Below are 13198 nucleotides of genomic sequence, written 5' to 3'. Positions count from 1 at the left end.
CCCACGCTACGCCCGCGGATTGGGTGGCTGGGCGCATGATGAAACCGCTAATGGACCAACGAGGACAGGTGTTTGAGATTTCGGGAAAGAACAATTAAACTGCTTATCGGGTGTGAAGGCGCAGAAAACGATTCATAGGTTCTCGGAAATTGCCTAATTTGTTATCGACGCCTCGGTTTGGATAGTTAAATATCCTCATTACCGGGGGTACTATATCATAGTGTACTAGCACTCTTAGTCCTTGTGTAGTTAAAGTAGTTAATCTTGTACCCGAAGCGCGTTTAATGCCTGAGGCCGAAATATAGCTCAGATGGTCTCTGGAGCATCTCGTAACATGGGTGAGTGACCGTCATCGAACAGCCCGGAGCGTGTTCTTACCATGCGTGCATTAAGCGTAAGTCTATATCGAATGAAGTTTTGGTGAAGCTTGGGAATGCGGGGTCCTGGATGCATTGACAAAAGCCTCATCTAGTTTAGCACCTCGAAGCGCTCAGTCCTCCCTTGCGCCGCAAAAGCAATCTCCGCTATATAGTGATGTTGACATGTGGAGTCGCAGGTACGCGGGACATTTTATCCAATAAGCGCGACCAGGATCGATGTAACTTCGGCTGTTGATATTGGGGCAGGAATCGAGCGCTTGTACGGAGTAAACAAATCCAATCTCAGTTTTTAGCTGTTCATTACCTTCCTTTCATAAAATGGAACTGATGGTATCTCCCTTAGTAGATTGCAGTTTTTGATTCCATTGCGTTATTCACTCGTGCAAGCGATCTTTTCTGCTGAGGTGATCAGGTAGATTGATTAGATAGATAACACCAGGTGCATGTGACCTTGATAGTCAGGTACTGTCGTCATGGAACCCCAATAGTGGCTAGATATTGGAATGAATGGTTTACCGCCGTAGGCTGTAACAGACCCTTCAGCCGCGGCTTGTTGATAGGCAATCGGGGGTCAGTTTGGCCTCGGGTACTATTGGTCACTAGTTAGGTGCACTTTCCTATATCGCTGGAGATACTTGCGTAGACTGTGTGGCAATGGGTATTTTTGCAGACGCATTTTAACATATTAAATTAGCAAATTATAAACATGTCATGATATTTTCTCCGAAAGCTTTTCCATCGCCTTCCTCGCGCTCATATTCAGATTCTCAGATCCGGGCTCAACCTCGGCATCTTCTGGTTTAACATCATCAATGTCGCTATCCTTCGCTCCTCCTGTCCGGAACCGCGTCACTATCGGAGGGATGATGGTATAGGAATCAACGATGCCCTTTTTGATGAGTTCTATCATGGCCAAATCAATTGGTGTGGATCCGAATCCCTTATACCCAAGGTTGTACAGAAGTTTCTGAGCTCCTTTCTTGGTGACTGCATATCCTATCGTGGAAACGGGGTACCAAGAAGGGGCAACCAGGCGATGTCGGGACGTGTTTGTCACTTTCGCTCCCCATCCTTCGAGCTCGTTGACATAAGAACCGCCGGTTTGATCTCGGGTAGGCGCAAACGGGTCGTGATAGAGTAGATGAGGTGGGCGGTTTTCTTCATTCGGAATATCCCACGCAGAGCCGACATACAAGATATCCCAGTCAAGACCTACAGTCAGCAGACGTTAGCACAATACGACGCGACAAGTTTCTGTCTGACTGTTCCTTACCGTATGGAGCTATCGTTTGATTCGAACGAGGCGACAAACTTGGGAACAAAGTCTGCTGGGCAAGATTGTGGCTCAATTCAGTGAAAACGCCGCGGACGTGAAGATCCCAGTCTACGTCATCTTCGACAATCATTGCAGTTTCGATATTCTCATCTAACATTCGTTTCCAAACGTTTGCATGTGCCCTCCAACATCCCAGTTGCTCAGGCCGAAGACTTCCGCTGCCTTCCGGCAATGCCTTCTCAAGCAATAAACTGCCATTGACCTAGCAAGAACCATCAGCTCCAGTCCAACGATGAAACATAGTAGGAACATGTGAGTTTCTCACTCCAGGCTCGAGCGTCGGCGACACTCCAGTCATTGAGCTAATTAATGACATTGCATCATGCCGGTCCAGGCGCCTGATCTCCCATTGTTAGACTCGTTCAAATCGCAGGCCAAGGTAAACGAACTGCGGCAGACTAATGTAAAATATCTTTTGAAATCCCAGCGTCGCATTACTGGCATAGTTCACGCTCAGCCCCAAGCTGGCGGGATGACCAAAGCTGGGCCGATATGATGACATCCATATCAAAGCCAAACAAAAGAACGTGAAAACGAGAGCGGCCACTGGCCAAGGCCGTTTCGTCGACGACCACATACTGCACACTCAGACGAAGAGAGAGGTATTGGGCTCCAAAGAACAAAATCTCTAAAGCGGAGGCAGGCGGAGTCCTTTTTCATTGTCATCATGTCTACAGTACGAACCCACACTGATCGCCCCGGTATTACTTACAAGCCCCCCCCCCCCCCCCAAAAGCAACATCCTAGACAGTGTCTCAGGTTGGGGCAAAGAGCACAATGCAATTGGGCTATCGCGAGTATAGCCAGTCATCTTCCAGTAAGTATGACGGAAAGGGTCAGAAAATAGCGGTATTGTTGTCAGCCAGATCCGCCCAATGAGCGCTTCGGAAATTTGATCCATTCTTGTATGAAGAGTTTAATTGGAGAGATTAGGGGGGCCTAATGGGAAAGTTACCAACCGTACACATGTTTTCGTATTTTTGTGGACCCTTGATCATCCTTCAGGTTCGATAGCCTCGCTGATAAATAATTTTTGACATAGCCACATGTCTTCTCTGTGGGGGTCATTGCCGGGCTGAGTCTCCTTTTACACTCAGTTTTTGCCAATTTGGTAGCTGGGCTAATTATAGTTCGTCGATAGCGGCTTCATAACCCCACTGTCACGATTTCATGGGTCCATAGAATTGCGCTGTACATACATTCATCTTAAGCTATGTCCAGTTAGTCCTGTGTCAAATAAATCTCGAACGATCTGTTCGCGAAAGGTGACAGGGCACGAACTAGATCTTAAAATAACGAATAAGAACATCGAACGGAAGTGACCAAAAATGCGTCATTTACCGAGTGAGCGCCAACAGAAACCATAGTCTTGAGGCTACAACGATACGCGGGTTCCTTGGCAATCCACAATTGCAAATCATTATCCCAAGACAGTCTAGGTCAACGAGCAATGAACCAAATGCTTCCAGCGGCGATCTTAGTATTGCCTTGCTATGAATCTGTGCAGCTCTATTTGAAATAGAACCAGACCATTTCCCACTGACAAACAAATTAGCGAATTGGGTGATATTTGGTCGATCTAAGTACATAGTAATAAGAAATATTATTCATAGAGGTAGATCAGTATGCCGAAGGGCTGTAAGCTCATACATCCCTTGGCCTTATCCATGCCAAAGACCCTGAAACATGACTAACTTGGCAGGTGGGATCGGCTCTACCCGATCTCCACGAGGTTGTTTAACCTTGTATCACCGTAAGCTCTTTAAACTTTTGATCGAGAGTTCACGGCGGAGTAGACGGTTACGTGTCTTCCCTTGGCGATTCCATGATTACCTGGTACTTTTCTAGTCGAGAATCCCGTGATGATGGCTGTACACACTACTTTACGTCTATAGCTTGGCGAAGTTGGGCCCAGTCCGAAAAAGGAAGGCGTTTCTGCTATACGAACGGGTGGATCGTTGGAAATGGTGCTGGTAGAGTGGAGCAATGACATGTCGGTAAGTGAAAATGACCATTCTAGAAAGACCCGGAAATAACGGTTTCTTGGTGTTCTTTGTTGAATAGGCCGGAACACTGTGATTACCGATGGGATACTGATCCGGGGCATTGTTGCTGCCGCGCCGACTAGACTACTTTCTGGGGAGAAATTGGACCATAGCAAGAGATTAATCAGTGCAAATCACATTACTGCGACTAGCCAGTGTCAAGTCAAGTCTATTTTTGAGCTTTAGATACCCACATATCAGAGACCCAGTCATGACACGTATCAGAGTAGATTGTACATCTAAGGCGACGTGTATCCCAAATCATAGAGTAAATATACATAGCCCGGGACCCAGGGTCTCCCAGGCATATCCCACGATACACTCAGACACGAACACGTTCAAGAGCCTTCCGAGCACGAGTAATCATCTCACGCGTCCGATGATCAGACAAGTCCTCGATCTCCTTTCCACCCTCACGTACAATCTTACGCAACAACGCCTCTGTCTCCAGCAGCGCAGTGCGACCTTCATCACGGACTTCTTCCTCCCAGAAGTCTCGTGCAACATCCCACTTCTTCTGCTGGCGGCGCAGAGAGTAGATAAGGCCGATTGCAGCTAGGGTGCATGATTCGTAGACGGAGGCTGACGGGACGGCGACGTATGTGAGAGCGGAGAGAGCGGAGGTCAGGGTGGTGGTGGAGACGCTGAAGAGGACGAGGCTCTGCGCGAGAGCTTGGATAGAGGGAACGGTCGTGGTGAGCAGCTTTGTGCGCATGTCCGGGATCTGGGTTGGCCAGGGAGGTGGTGTTGACTTGGCAGGGGCCGTTTCGGTAGACTCGGGACTGGCAGAAGGAGTGGCTTCCTCCAGCAGGCCAGCCTGCTGGTACTTGCCGGATGTCCAGATGACATCGCGCTCTGCGCGGCGGAGGAAGCGTCTCTCTAGGATCTCGGATGTGATCATGCTCACGTCGTCGACGCGCCAGAAGAGCTTCCACCACGCTAGACCTCGCCATCGTGGACTAGCAAAGCCAGCCTCCAGGGAGCTACGTAGCTCGGAGTGCGCTTGCTCAGCCCACGTACTGATTCCATTCTCAAGTTGAGAGCGGACCTCTGGGGATGTAACTCCCGATGTCTGGTCGTGAAGTGCCTCGGCATCTCGAACAACAACTCCCTTCTCCGCTGCATCCAATAATGATTCGATGAGCGGAGCTAGCGCAGGGTTTAATGCTTCTTCGTTCACTGCCTGAGAAATCGTTGACAGCCAATCGATAACAGGCTGCACACCACTACCATTCCATCCGCGCTCGTATTCAGAAGCATTCTGAACGGACTCACGAATCTTATCCAAGGCCGTAGTAGCACGTTCAAGATCAACAAAAGACAGACGGCCACTGTCACGTTTCTGATCCGCCACGGAAAGTTCGATGGCGCCACGCACTGATGCCACCTCATTCTGAAGGTTTGACCGACCCATCAAGGTACTGAAAGCGAGCAGGCCATCAACTCCAGTACCACAGATAATACTGCGATGCACGGGGTACCGCACGACATTTTGTCGGCCAGAGTGTGATGTTTGAATGGTGACATTTGGCACGAGGAATGACTCCGCGGATAACGTCGCACCGGATGTGTCTGGCTCGGAACCAATCGAACTGACGAGGATTTCGAGATTGCCCTTTTTCAAGATAGGCGAGCGGATTGTGATAGTAGGAAGGAGGTCATTGGGGATAGTCTCGGAGACCTCCCCGTACCTAAATAAAGCAGGTGGTCAGTGGACCGTGAATCGCATAAATCCGATCAACAAGCGGCAACATACCGAATCAGTAGACCCCGCGAAGGATCAGAGTCATAGCCCTCCAGTATATCCTCCCAACTTTCGCGCGGCCCAAGGGGGTCAGCGAGTAGCAAACGAACCAATTTGCGCGCAGCATCTGCATTGTCCAATCCGAGTACTACCACACAAGCAAGAATCAGCTCCTCGGTTCAAAACGGAAGAATTGATAATAGAAAGAACCAAATCAACTCAAACCCCCCAAAAGAGGATACTCACCAGCAACCCGAATCAAAGGCTCCTCCGACTCCAACCCACGCAGCGCAAGCGACAACCGACTAACGCTAACCTGTTCAATAGCCGCATCCTTGACTCCATTCAAGGCATCATACAGCTCCTTAAACCGCGGTGGCACCGTTTTGCCAGCCGATATCGCGGGTGAAGTCGTGAAGGGTCGGGTGCGAGCAGTCGGCACCGTATCTAGGAGGTGGGCATTTCGGCGCGCAGTGTCGATTTTGGCCCTACCGTTGGTACGCGTCGAGAGCGTTCGGCGCCAGGTTGAGCAGGAGGGGCAGTAGAAGACACCGGTGTTGTCTAGAGGGCGCGATAGACTCCTTTGGAGCGCATTGCGCAGTTTTGCAGGCATTGCGGCGCTCTTTGAAAGTCGTGGGCGCGTCCGCAAGAGATTAGCCTGGACCGGTGGACGGAGAGAGGGTGAGGTCGGGAAGGGAAGGCAGGCATTCGGGGCTTGGCGGTGCTCCACCGGAGCCTGTTTTTAATTGCAGATCTACAGAGAGCTTCAAACACAATACAACACACTTGCAGTTATGTACGAATTGAAACAATTGTGCTAAATTAGGCCATCATTACATGATATTCTTTTTGCGCGCCTTGGATCCGAGACCAGCATTGCGCCTGGCTACAAAATGGAGATCTACTCGGTCTCTGAATAAAAGACCCAAGACTGGAAATCACACAGATTGTTCGGGAGCCATGCTGAAGGCACCGTGTATTATGGCACGCCCACACATGTCGAAATAGCCTGGCGAAGCGGAAGGATCAAGTAGATAGATCAGGGTATCGTCTCGATCATGTCGTGGCAGAAGGAAGGGGGAGAAGGACATGCGCTGGAGAGGGGGCAAAGGGAGAAGGGGGAAATGCATAGATCGTGTCGTTATATCAGCTCAAACTAAACCCACGGCCAGTTTCTAAGCCTCCTTGTTGGAATCGCGTGAATCGCGCTGGCGGCGACTACGACCGGCGCCGGCGGACCTAAGTAGTAATTCGGTTAGTCTTGGGTCAGGTAATCAGGAGCCTGGAATTCTTACATGGAAATCCGCCTGGCGATGGTCGCTAGCCCGGCATCATTGTCAGCCTCCTGCTGAGCACGCTGCATAGCCGCCTTGTGCTCGGCCTCGCTCTTCTGGTAAACTTCCTCCTGGCTGGGAGGCAGCCGCTCGTTCTGCAAATCGACCTTGCGGGCATCTTCGAAGTTGTGGATAGCCTGCTTGATACCCTCGGCGCCCAGCATGAGGGTACCGGCTGGAAGACGACCACCGGCTGCCGTCTTCAGTTCACTGACACTCTCGGACTGTTCACGGAGAACCTGGAAGACACGCGACAAACGGCCAATGGCAAGAATCTTGTTCTTGATGGCACGGCGCTTGAACTCGCTAGACTCGGTGTCCATGGGCAAGGGAGGAGAAGAGGGACCAGTCGGCGAGGTGGTCACAGGAGTATCGTCCTCTTCCAGTTCCTCCTTGGAGCAAGTGTTGAGAATGGCGATCAGCATGTCGGTGATCTTCTCACCGACGAAAGGCAGAGACCAGGTAAAGACGTCCATGAAGTTAGGCAGCCAGTACGGGTGCGGGGTGCAGTTGAATTGGCGAATGTTCATGACGTTATTCTCATACTTCAGCACGGCTGCTTTGTTGTTGTACACATCGAGGTAATTGGGGGCACTGAAAATAGTCATGACACTCGGGAAACCGGTTGTCCGTGTCTTCCTGTACATACGGTAACCAGCATCCTGGGCCTCGTGAGCTCGAATGATCGAAAGGAGATTGTTCTTCTCCAAGAAAGCGCATGCGGCGGGGTAGGAGAAGAAATAAGAGCAACCGCGCACACTGTTGTGAATGAAGAAATCGCCAGTCTTTTCCTGACCAAATTCTTCCAGAGGATCGGCCCAGAGAATATCGCACATCAAACCGTGGGTGGGGGGTTCACGGAAACGATCGATCTGTAAGCAAGGATGTTAGTTGACACCAATATATATATCAGCTGGGGGACCTCCAATCAAACACGTACGGCCTTGATATCCTCAAGGGTGTGCAGCTCCGGGCTGAGACCACCGTGGATACAGAGGAATTGCTTGTTCATGACCGCCGCCAGCGGCAGAGAACAGAAGGATTCGATGCACGCCTCATAGATCCGCTCGCTATACTTGTGTTTACACTCCAGCTTAAACGTGAAGTAGTCTGTCAAGTGGCGACACTCGTGGTTACCCCTGAGCAGCCAAAGCGAGTCGGGATACCAGATCTTCAAAGCCCAAAGATACAGAACGCACTGCAACCAAAGATTAGCCTCCTGGACGACGCGCGATATCCAAGATCCGCCTCAACGGGGAGAACCTACCTCAATACTGAAGTAACCACGGTCGACGTAATCACCCAAGAACAGATAGCGCGTTTCCGAAGGGTCGCCGCCAACCTCAAACAGCTTCATCAAATCGTAGTATTGACCGTGAACGTCACCGCAGACGGTAATCGGGGCATCCATCTCCAAAAGGTTGGGCTCCGACCGTAGAACCTCGGTACCGGCGTGGATAATCCATAGTGCCTGATCCTCAGTGAGACGACCTTCGCGATAAAAGTGCTGCTTGAGGTACTGGAGATTGGGCTTGGACGGGTCTTCGGGGGACCAAAACATGTCATCCGGAGGGGTGCTCAGGGCCGGCGCTTGGACCTCTAATTTCTCCAACTCTGCGTTAGCGATCGGGTTGCGATGCGGCGGAAGCAACCGATAAAGATATGAAGTCTTTTACCTTTGACCACGCGCTCCATCGTAGAGACCTGCGTGCCATCCTCCATGGTATGCAATGTGAAATCGATCTCGGGGACCGGCTTCTTGTCGGTCACCGCGCGCGAGGTTCCGATCCATCTTGGGCGGTTGATAAGATTCAGGATCTGAAGAATCTCGGGAGTCCGGAGGCAAGGGGGGGGGTTAGGGGGTAAAGGTAAACGAAGATGGAGGGGGAGGGGGAGAAGGAAAGATAGGACCGCGCGGGAGGTGTGGCGGGGGGATGGTCACTGGGCGGGATAGACGTCCCAGTGAGGGGAGAAAGAGATGAGATCAATTCAAGACGCCCGGGAGAGTTGAGGGAGTGAATCGGTCCCACAGATAGGCAAGATGGGTGTTTTGGGGGAAGAGTCGCGTGGGATGGAGAAGGTTAAGTTAAGAAATGGGAAAAAGAGAAACAAATTGGATAAGCGGGCTGGGCTCAGCCCGGGGGGGTTAGCAACTCCCACCAAGTTGACTGGTGGACTGGTGAACTGGTGGCCAAACTATGGAGTGGGCCACGATGTGATCAACCCCGGCCTCGGTTGATGAAGTCAGGATCAACGAGATGAAGATGATCAACTAGATGATCTCAACTAACAAGTTAAGTATCGCATTTACCTTGATCCCGGGCTTGGAATTAACCCTGATGGAAGCCTAGCTGGAAGCTGATCGATTATCACGTAAGAATGGAGTTTGTCGCCTCAGGCAGCAGTCCCTGAAGGCAAAAAGACTGGAAGCTTTCCCCAGAAATGAACCAGTCAATTACTATGAAGCTCCGCCACTTTGAAACACTCCACCGAGCAGATTTTTATATTCAGAGAACATTCAGAGTTATGAATACTCTATATCTGCGAAGCTACGAGTTTTTGGTCTATCTTTTCCACCAAGTCCAATATGCCTCCTGTGGCTTTTTGCAAACTAGGCCCGATTGGTGCTAGATGCCAGCACTACTGGAGAAATCGGCGCTTGTGGGAAGTCGCCAGCGCCAATGACGAGTTCTAAATAATGTTTTAATTTACCGCTAACTATTTGAGCTTCCACAGATTCAATTTCCTCGGTATTTTGCTGTCTGGGTAGGGAGGTCGACCATCACAAGAAGTATACCCCCGTTAGGGCATCTGAAAGGTAAATTAGAAGAATGGGCCCAGGGAACACAAAAATTAGCTTCAGTTATGGTTGATAGTATGTTACATATTGAATAAATGCCTCGGCCATTTGAGGCTCCCTTTCACCATTTTTTGTGGAACCCCAATTACCTGGAGTATGGATAACACCTTCATCTCCTCAGCTCTTTATAACGGAATAGGTGCATTCTCAAGGGCTAGATTCAACCTTCACCCACTCCTCATCCACGGGCTTTCTAGCCCAAATTCTCCTCCTACCAAATCGTTAGTCCAGAACTCCTTTGCAGTCAAGCCAACAACCAAAATAGAACAAACTTACGCCCTTTGATAAACATGAATCCGAGGCTTGGACAACTCCTTCCGCATCTGCGCCACATAAACCTGCACCTCTTCCTTCGTCCACGGCACCGGATCCCCATATTTAGTCAACAGCCACATCCCATACCCTTCCATGCCAATAAGCCAGTGTTGATGGTTAACACCACCGACTTCCTTGAGAGTTTTATCCCTCGGCCACGGTCCAATAGGCCATTTGTAGTCTTTCGTATGGATGTCCACGAATCCTGCTCGTTCGATCGATTCTTGGAAAGTTTGCATTATCTCGAAGGATCGGCCGGCTTTATGGGCTGCCATTTTTAAGCGAGGGCCCCAGGTAAATAGTACGTTGTCCGCGGGTACGCTGTCGTCGTCGCACTCGATGAAGGTGCTCATTTCGAGTTGCTCGATCCATCCACCCGGTTGGAGGTGGCTGTCGGGCTATGGATCAGTATTGGCCAAGAAACTTTCCAGGTATGTGTGTTAAGCACTCACTCGTAACATTGTTTGTAAAGGTGATCTGTCTCCTCGGGAGTAAACGCTGCATCGAGTAGTCTCAGGTGGATCAAGTCGAATGGGTCACGCCAGGTCCACGACTGGAGAATATCGTCGATTTCGAAGAGACAGTTCGGCGGGATCCAGGTGACTGGTGGTGGGAAAAGGTCCACACCGCGGACAGTTGCTGTTGAGGACGGAGTTGTTAGAGACGAAACAATATCCGTTCTGGTGGAAGAACGATCCTACCTCCAGGAAACAGATCGGCGACGTCGCTGAAACGATATCAGTCATTGTTCTTATCTGCAGAGTGAGTACACTAACACGGCCCATGAACCCTTGCCCGTTCCAATATCCAGAATGTGCTTGGTATTGTCAGTTTCATGCCTATCAAATGACTCACCAACTATGGAATCAGCGGACCTTTGGTTTCACCACTGGCGCCTGAAACAGCGGGTTCTCCTTGTGGGAGTCTATAATGAAAGCAAGAAAATGTCTAGCATGGTTAGCCCATGGGTAGTGTAAACAAGAGCTGTAAAAAAACACGTACGAAGCTTCGTAGGTTTCGAACATTTGTTCATCGGATGGCACACTGTAAATATTAGTTATTAAGGGGTCGCAAAATAATGGACCAAGTGAAATCTTTTCACCTACTGTGAGCCCTTGTCCCTAAGTGTTTGATATCTATGCCTTTGGTGAGCAATTCCCCGTGTTTATAGCAGTGACGACCTGGACGCCTTACCTTCGTCCATTCTCCATCAACCCTTTGTAGACAGACGATGCGATAGACGTTGTCGCTCTATAGCATTTGTCAGGAAGGATGATAAATGCTCAACTTAGTGGGATGATATACGATTGCCAGTCATCGGGATTATGATTGTCTTTAACGAAATGCAAATCCGTGTCCTGTCCGAGAAGAGCGAATAAAAGTTATTAGCGAAGTACCGCTAGATAGCTCTAGACAAGTGGCCGTACGAACAGGAGCGATTATGTCCTTCGACATGGAGGGCGGCTCTCGAGTCCAAGGTAGAAAAGATTATACAGTAGCAGGGATAACAAAATAGCACGTCTCAGAAAAATGAACAAAGGAAAGTACGACCAGGACTGTTGGATTGTTTCTATATAAGACCCATATGGATATTCTTTGTTTTAAGCTAAGCCCACAGCAGGATGCATGCGGGGCTGGGAACTCGGTTTATCAAAAAAATCAGATTTCACAAAATTCCGGTGACACTTTGTGTGGAGGAATCCCTGGGCAGTGAGGCATATCGAAGAAGGAAAGACACACCAACACAAAAACCAATTCTCAATCACAGTTGGAGGGGGATGCGTCTTTGAACAGGGATTCCAAAAAAGACGAATGGATGTGCCTGGTTCTCGAGTGGGACTCCGAATCCAACTAAACTGGATTCGACAGGAGTCTTTCGGAACCCTACCGGCTTCTGCGCTTAACTCGCTGCGGTGACAACGTATGGGCTGAGTGTTTTAGGACTCCACATGGTAAGGAGAGAATAAAAGTGCTCTAGGAGCAACTTAGCTTCGCTTTGAGATGCTTAAATAGACATTAGCAACGATATAAACCTTCTTAGAGAGCCAGCGAGGGCGAAAAGTCGGTCGAACGGCCTTGCAGAAAGTGTGTGATATCCAAAATGGCTAATGGGGCCTGATCGGATCTCGCTAGGATGAGCTGCCATCAGATTGGTCGAGTCCATCGCATATCCTTGCATGTTTGATCCTTGGACTGCGACAAACCCTGGGTGTCTCGTGCACGCATTCAACGACGGGGATGCATCGAGTCAGGTTAGATCCACGTGAACGGCAGCAGGAACAACTGCATCCAATGTGACTGGCATAGCTGAAGCACTTGGCAACTCTTGATTCCGTTACTGCGTAGGTTAGCAAGGGCACCATTGCTTTTTCGAGTGGCCGGGGGCGGGAGGAGATCGGAGAATCGGAGAATGAGGAAAGTGGGACGTGGGGGGGCGGTGAACGGCGTCATCTCTCCGCATGTCAACATCCACACTGGATACTGCGAGATAGGCAGTTACCTCGATAATAATAGTGGCAACCATTCAACATTCCAGTCATGTACGACTCATACCGTCAGTATCCCTTCACTGCTCCATCCTTTTCGGTCATTGCTTGCTCCATACTCATCATACACGCTTGATAGGCCCCCACCTCCTCCTGGCCCAGGTGCCTCTAACCGTTTCGCCCTTCATCAACCTCCCCGCCTCAGTCACTCTGCCCTATACCTACAAATCAGTTCCTTCCACTCTCCCCCAATCAGTCCTGGTAGATCCAGCCAACCCAGATTCCAAACCTCGATACGTCCTCTCGCCCAGCGGCGAACATGCAGCTCATCCAGATGAGATCCTCGCTGCCTGCCAGTCTCTCGAACAGCACTTGAAGAAGACCCGCACCGACGCAGAGGGTGCTATTAAAGCTTGGGAGGAATCTATCCGGCAACGGGAACTTGCAGAAAAGCGCCGTGTTGCACCGGGATGGCTAGATCGAGATGAGAAGTTACTGCAACCGAGCAGAGCGGCAGGGTCTTCTGTATCAAAGGCTGACGAGGGTGGAAGTCTGTTGGATAGCACTTCCGCTGACCAAGGGTCGTCTACCCTGCCAGCTATGGTGCCGCGGGATGAAGGTGAGGAATTGGATCGAGCATTTGGTGGGCTGGGTGTGAAATGAGTACAGAAGTAATGCTACTTCGGCATATCTTCTCA

The 13198-nt window shown here is 50.2% G+C and overlaps 5 protein-coding genes across 5 annotated transcripts; 1 reads left to right on the top strand and 4 right to left on the bottom strand.

Annotated features, from left to right (window-relative positions):
* Window positions 1-1089: 1089 nt before the first annotated feature.
* Window positions 1090-2014, bottom strand: N7496_004333 (uncharacterized protein; the record flags this gene model as incomplete). Its single annotated transcript, XM_056697264.1, has 3 exons — window positions 1090-1592; window positions 1654-1918; window positions 1982-2014. The coding sequence occupies 3 exons, from the start codon at window positions 2012-2014 to the stop codon at window positions 1090-1092; spliced, it is 801 nt and encodes a 266-aa protein (XP_056559476.1).
* A 2069-nt stretch (window positions 2015-4083) lies between these two features.
* Window positions 4084-6118, bottom strand: N7496_004332 (uncharacterized protein; the record flags this gene model as incomplete). The annotated part of the gene is made up of 3 exons (XM_056697263.1): window positions 4084-5452; window positions 5518-5653; window positions 5752-6118. The coding sequence occupies 3 exons, from the start codon at window positions 6116-6118 to the stop codon at window positions 4084-4086; spliced, it is 1872 nt and encodes a 623-aa protein (XP_056559475.1).
* Window positions 6119-6624: 506 nt separating this feature from the next.
* N7496_004331 (serine/threonine-protein phosphatase 2B catalytic subunit) lies at window positions 6625-8657 on the bottom strand (the record flags this gene model as incomplete). The annotated part of the gene is made up of 5 exons (XM_056697262.1): window positions 6625-6744; window positions 6801-7711; window positions 7780-8037; window positions 8107-8438; window positions 8516-8657. Coding segments are annotated over 5 exons (1707 nt in total), but the record flags the coding sequence as incomplete, so codon positions are not given.
* A 1189-nt stretch (window positions 8658-9846) lies between these two features.
* N7496_004330 (class I SAM-dependent methyltransferase) lies at window positions 9847-11469 on the bottom strand (the record flags this gene model as incomplete). The annotated part of the gene is made up of 11 exons (XM_056697261.1): window positions 9847-9910; window positions 9976-10404; window positions 10467-10653; window positions 10716-10741; window positions 10791-10831; window positions 10890-10962; window positions 11017-11058; window positions 11121-11150; window positions 11209-11265; window positions 11320-11372; window positions 11446-11469. 11 exons carry the CDS (start codon window positions 11467-11469, stop codon window positions 9847-9849), a joined length of 1026 nt encoding a protein of 341 aa, XP_056559473.1.
* Window positions 11470-12552: 1083 nt separating this feature from the next.
* On the top strand, window positions 12553-13163 carry N7496_004329 (uncharacterized protein; the record flags this gene model as incomplete). Its single annotated transcript, XM_056697260.1, has 2 exons — window positions 12553-12568; window positions 12640-13163. 2 exons carry the CDS (start codon window positions 12553-12555, stop codon window positions 13161-13163), a joined length of 540 nt encoding a protein of 179 aa, XP_056559472.1.
* Between the last annotated feature and the right edge of the window lie 35 nt (window positions 13164-13198).

The sequence above is a fragment of the Penicillium cataractarum genome (genome assembly GCF_028827025.1).
Source record: "Penicillium cataractarum strain IBT 29864 chromosome Unknown utg000002l, whole genome shotgun sequence".
NCBI lineage: Eukaryota > Fungi > Ascomycota > Eurotiomycetes > Eurotiales > Aspergillaceae > Penicillium > Penicillium cataractarum.
This window is presented reverse-complemented; position numbering and strand designations above follow the sequence as displayed.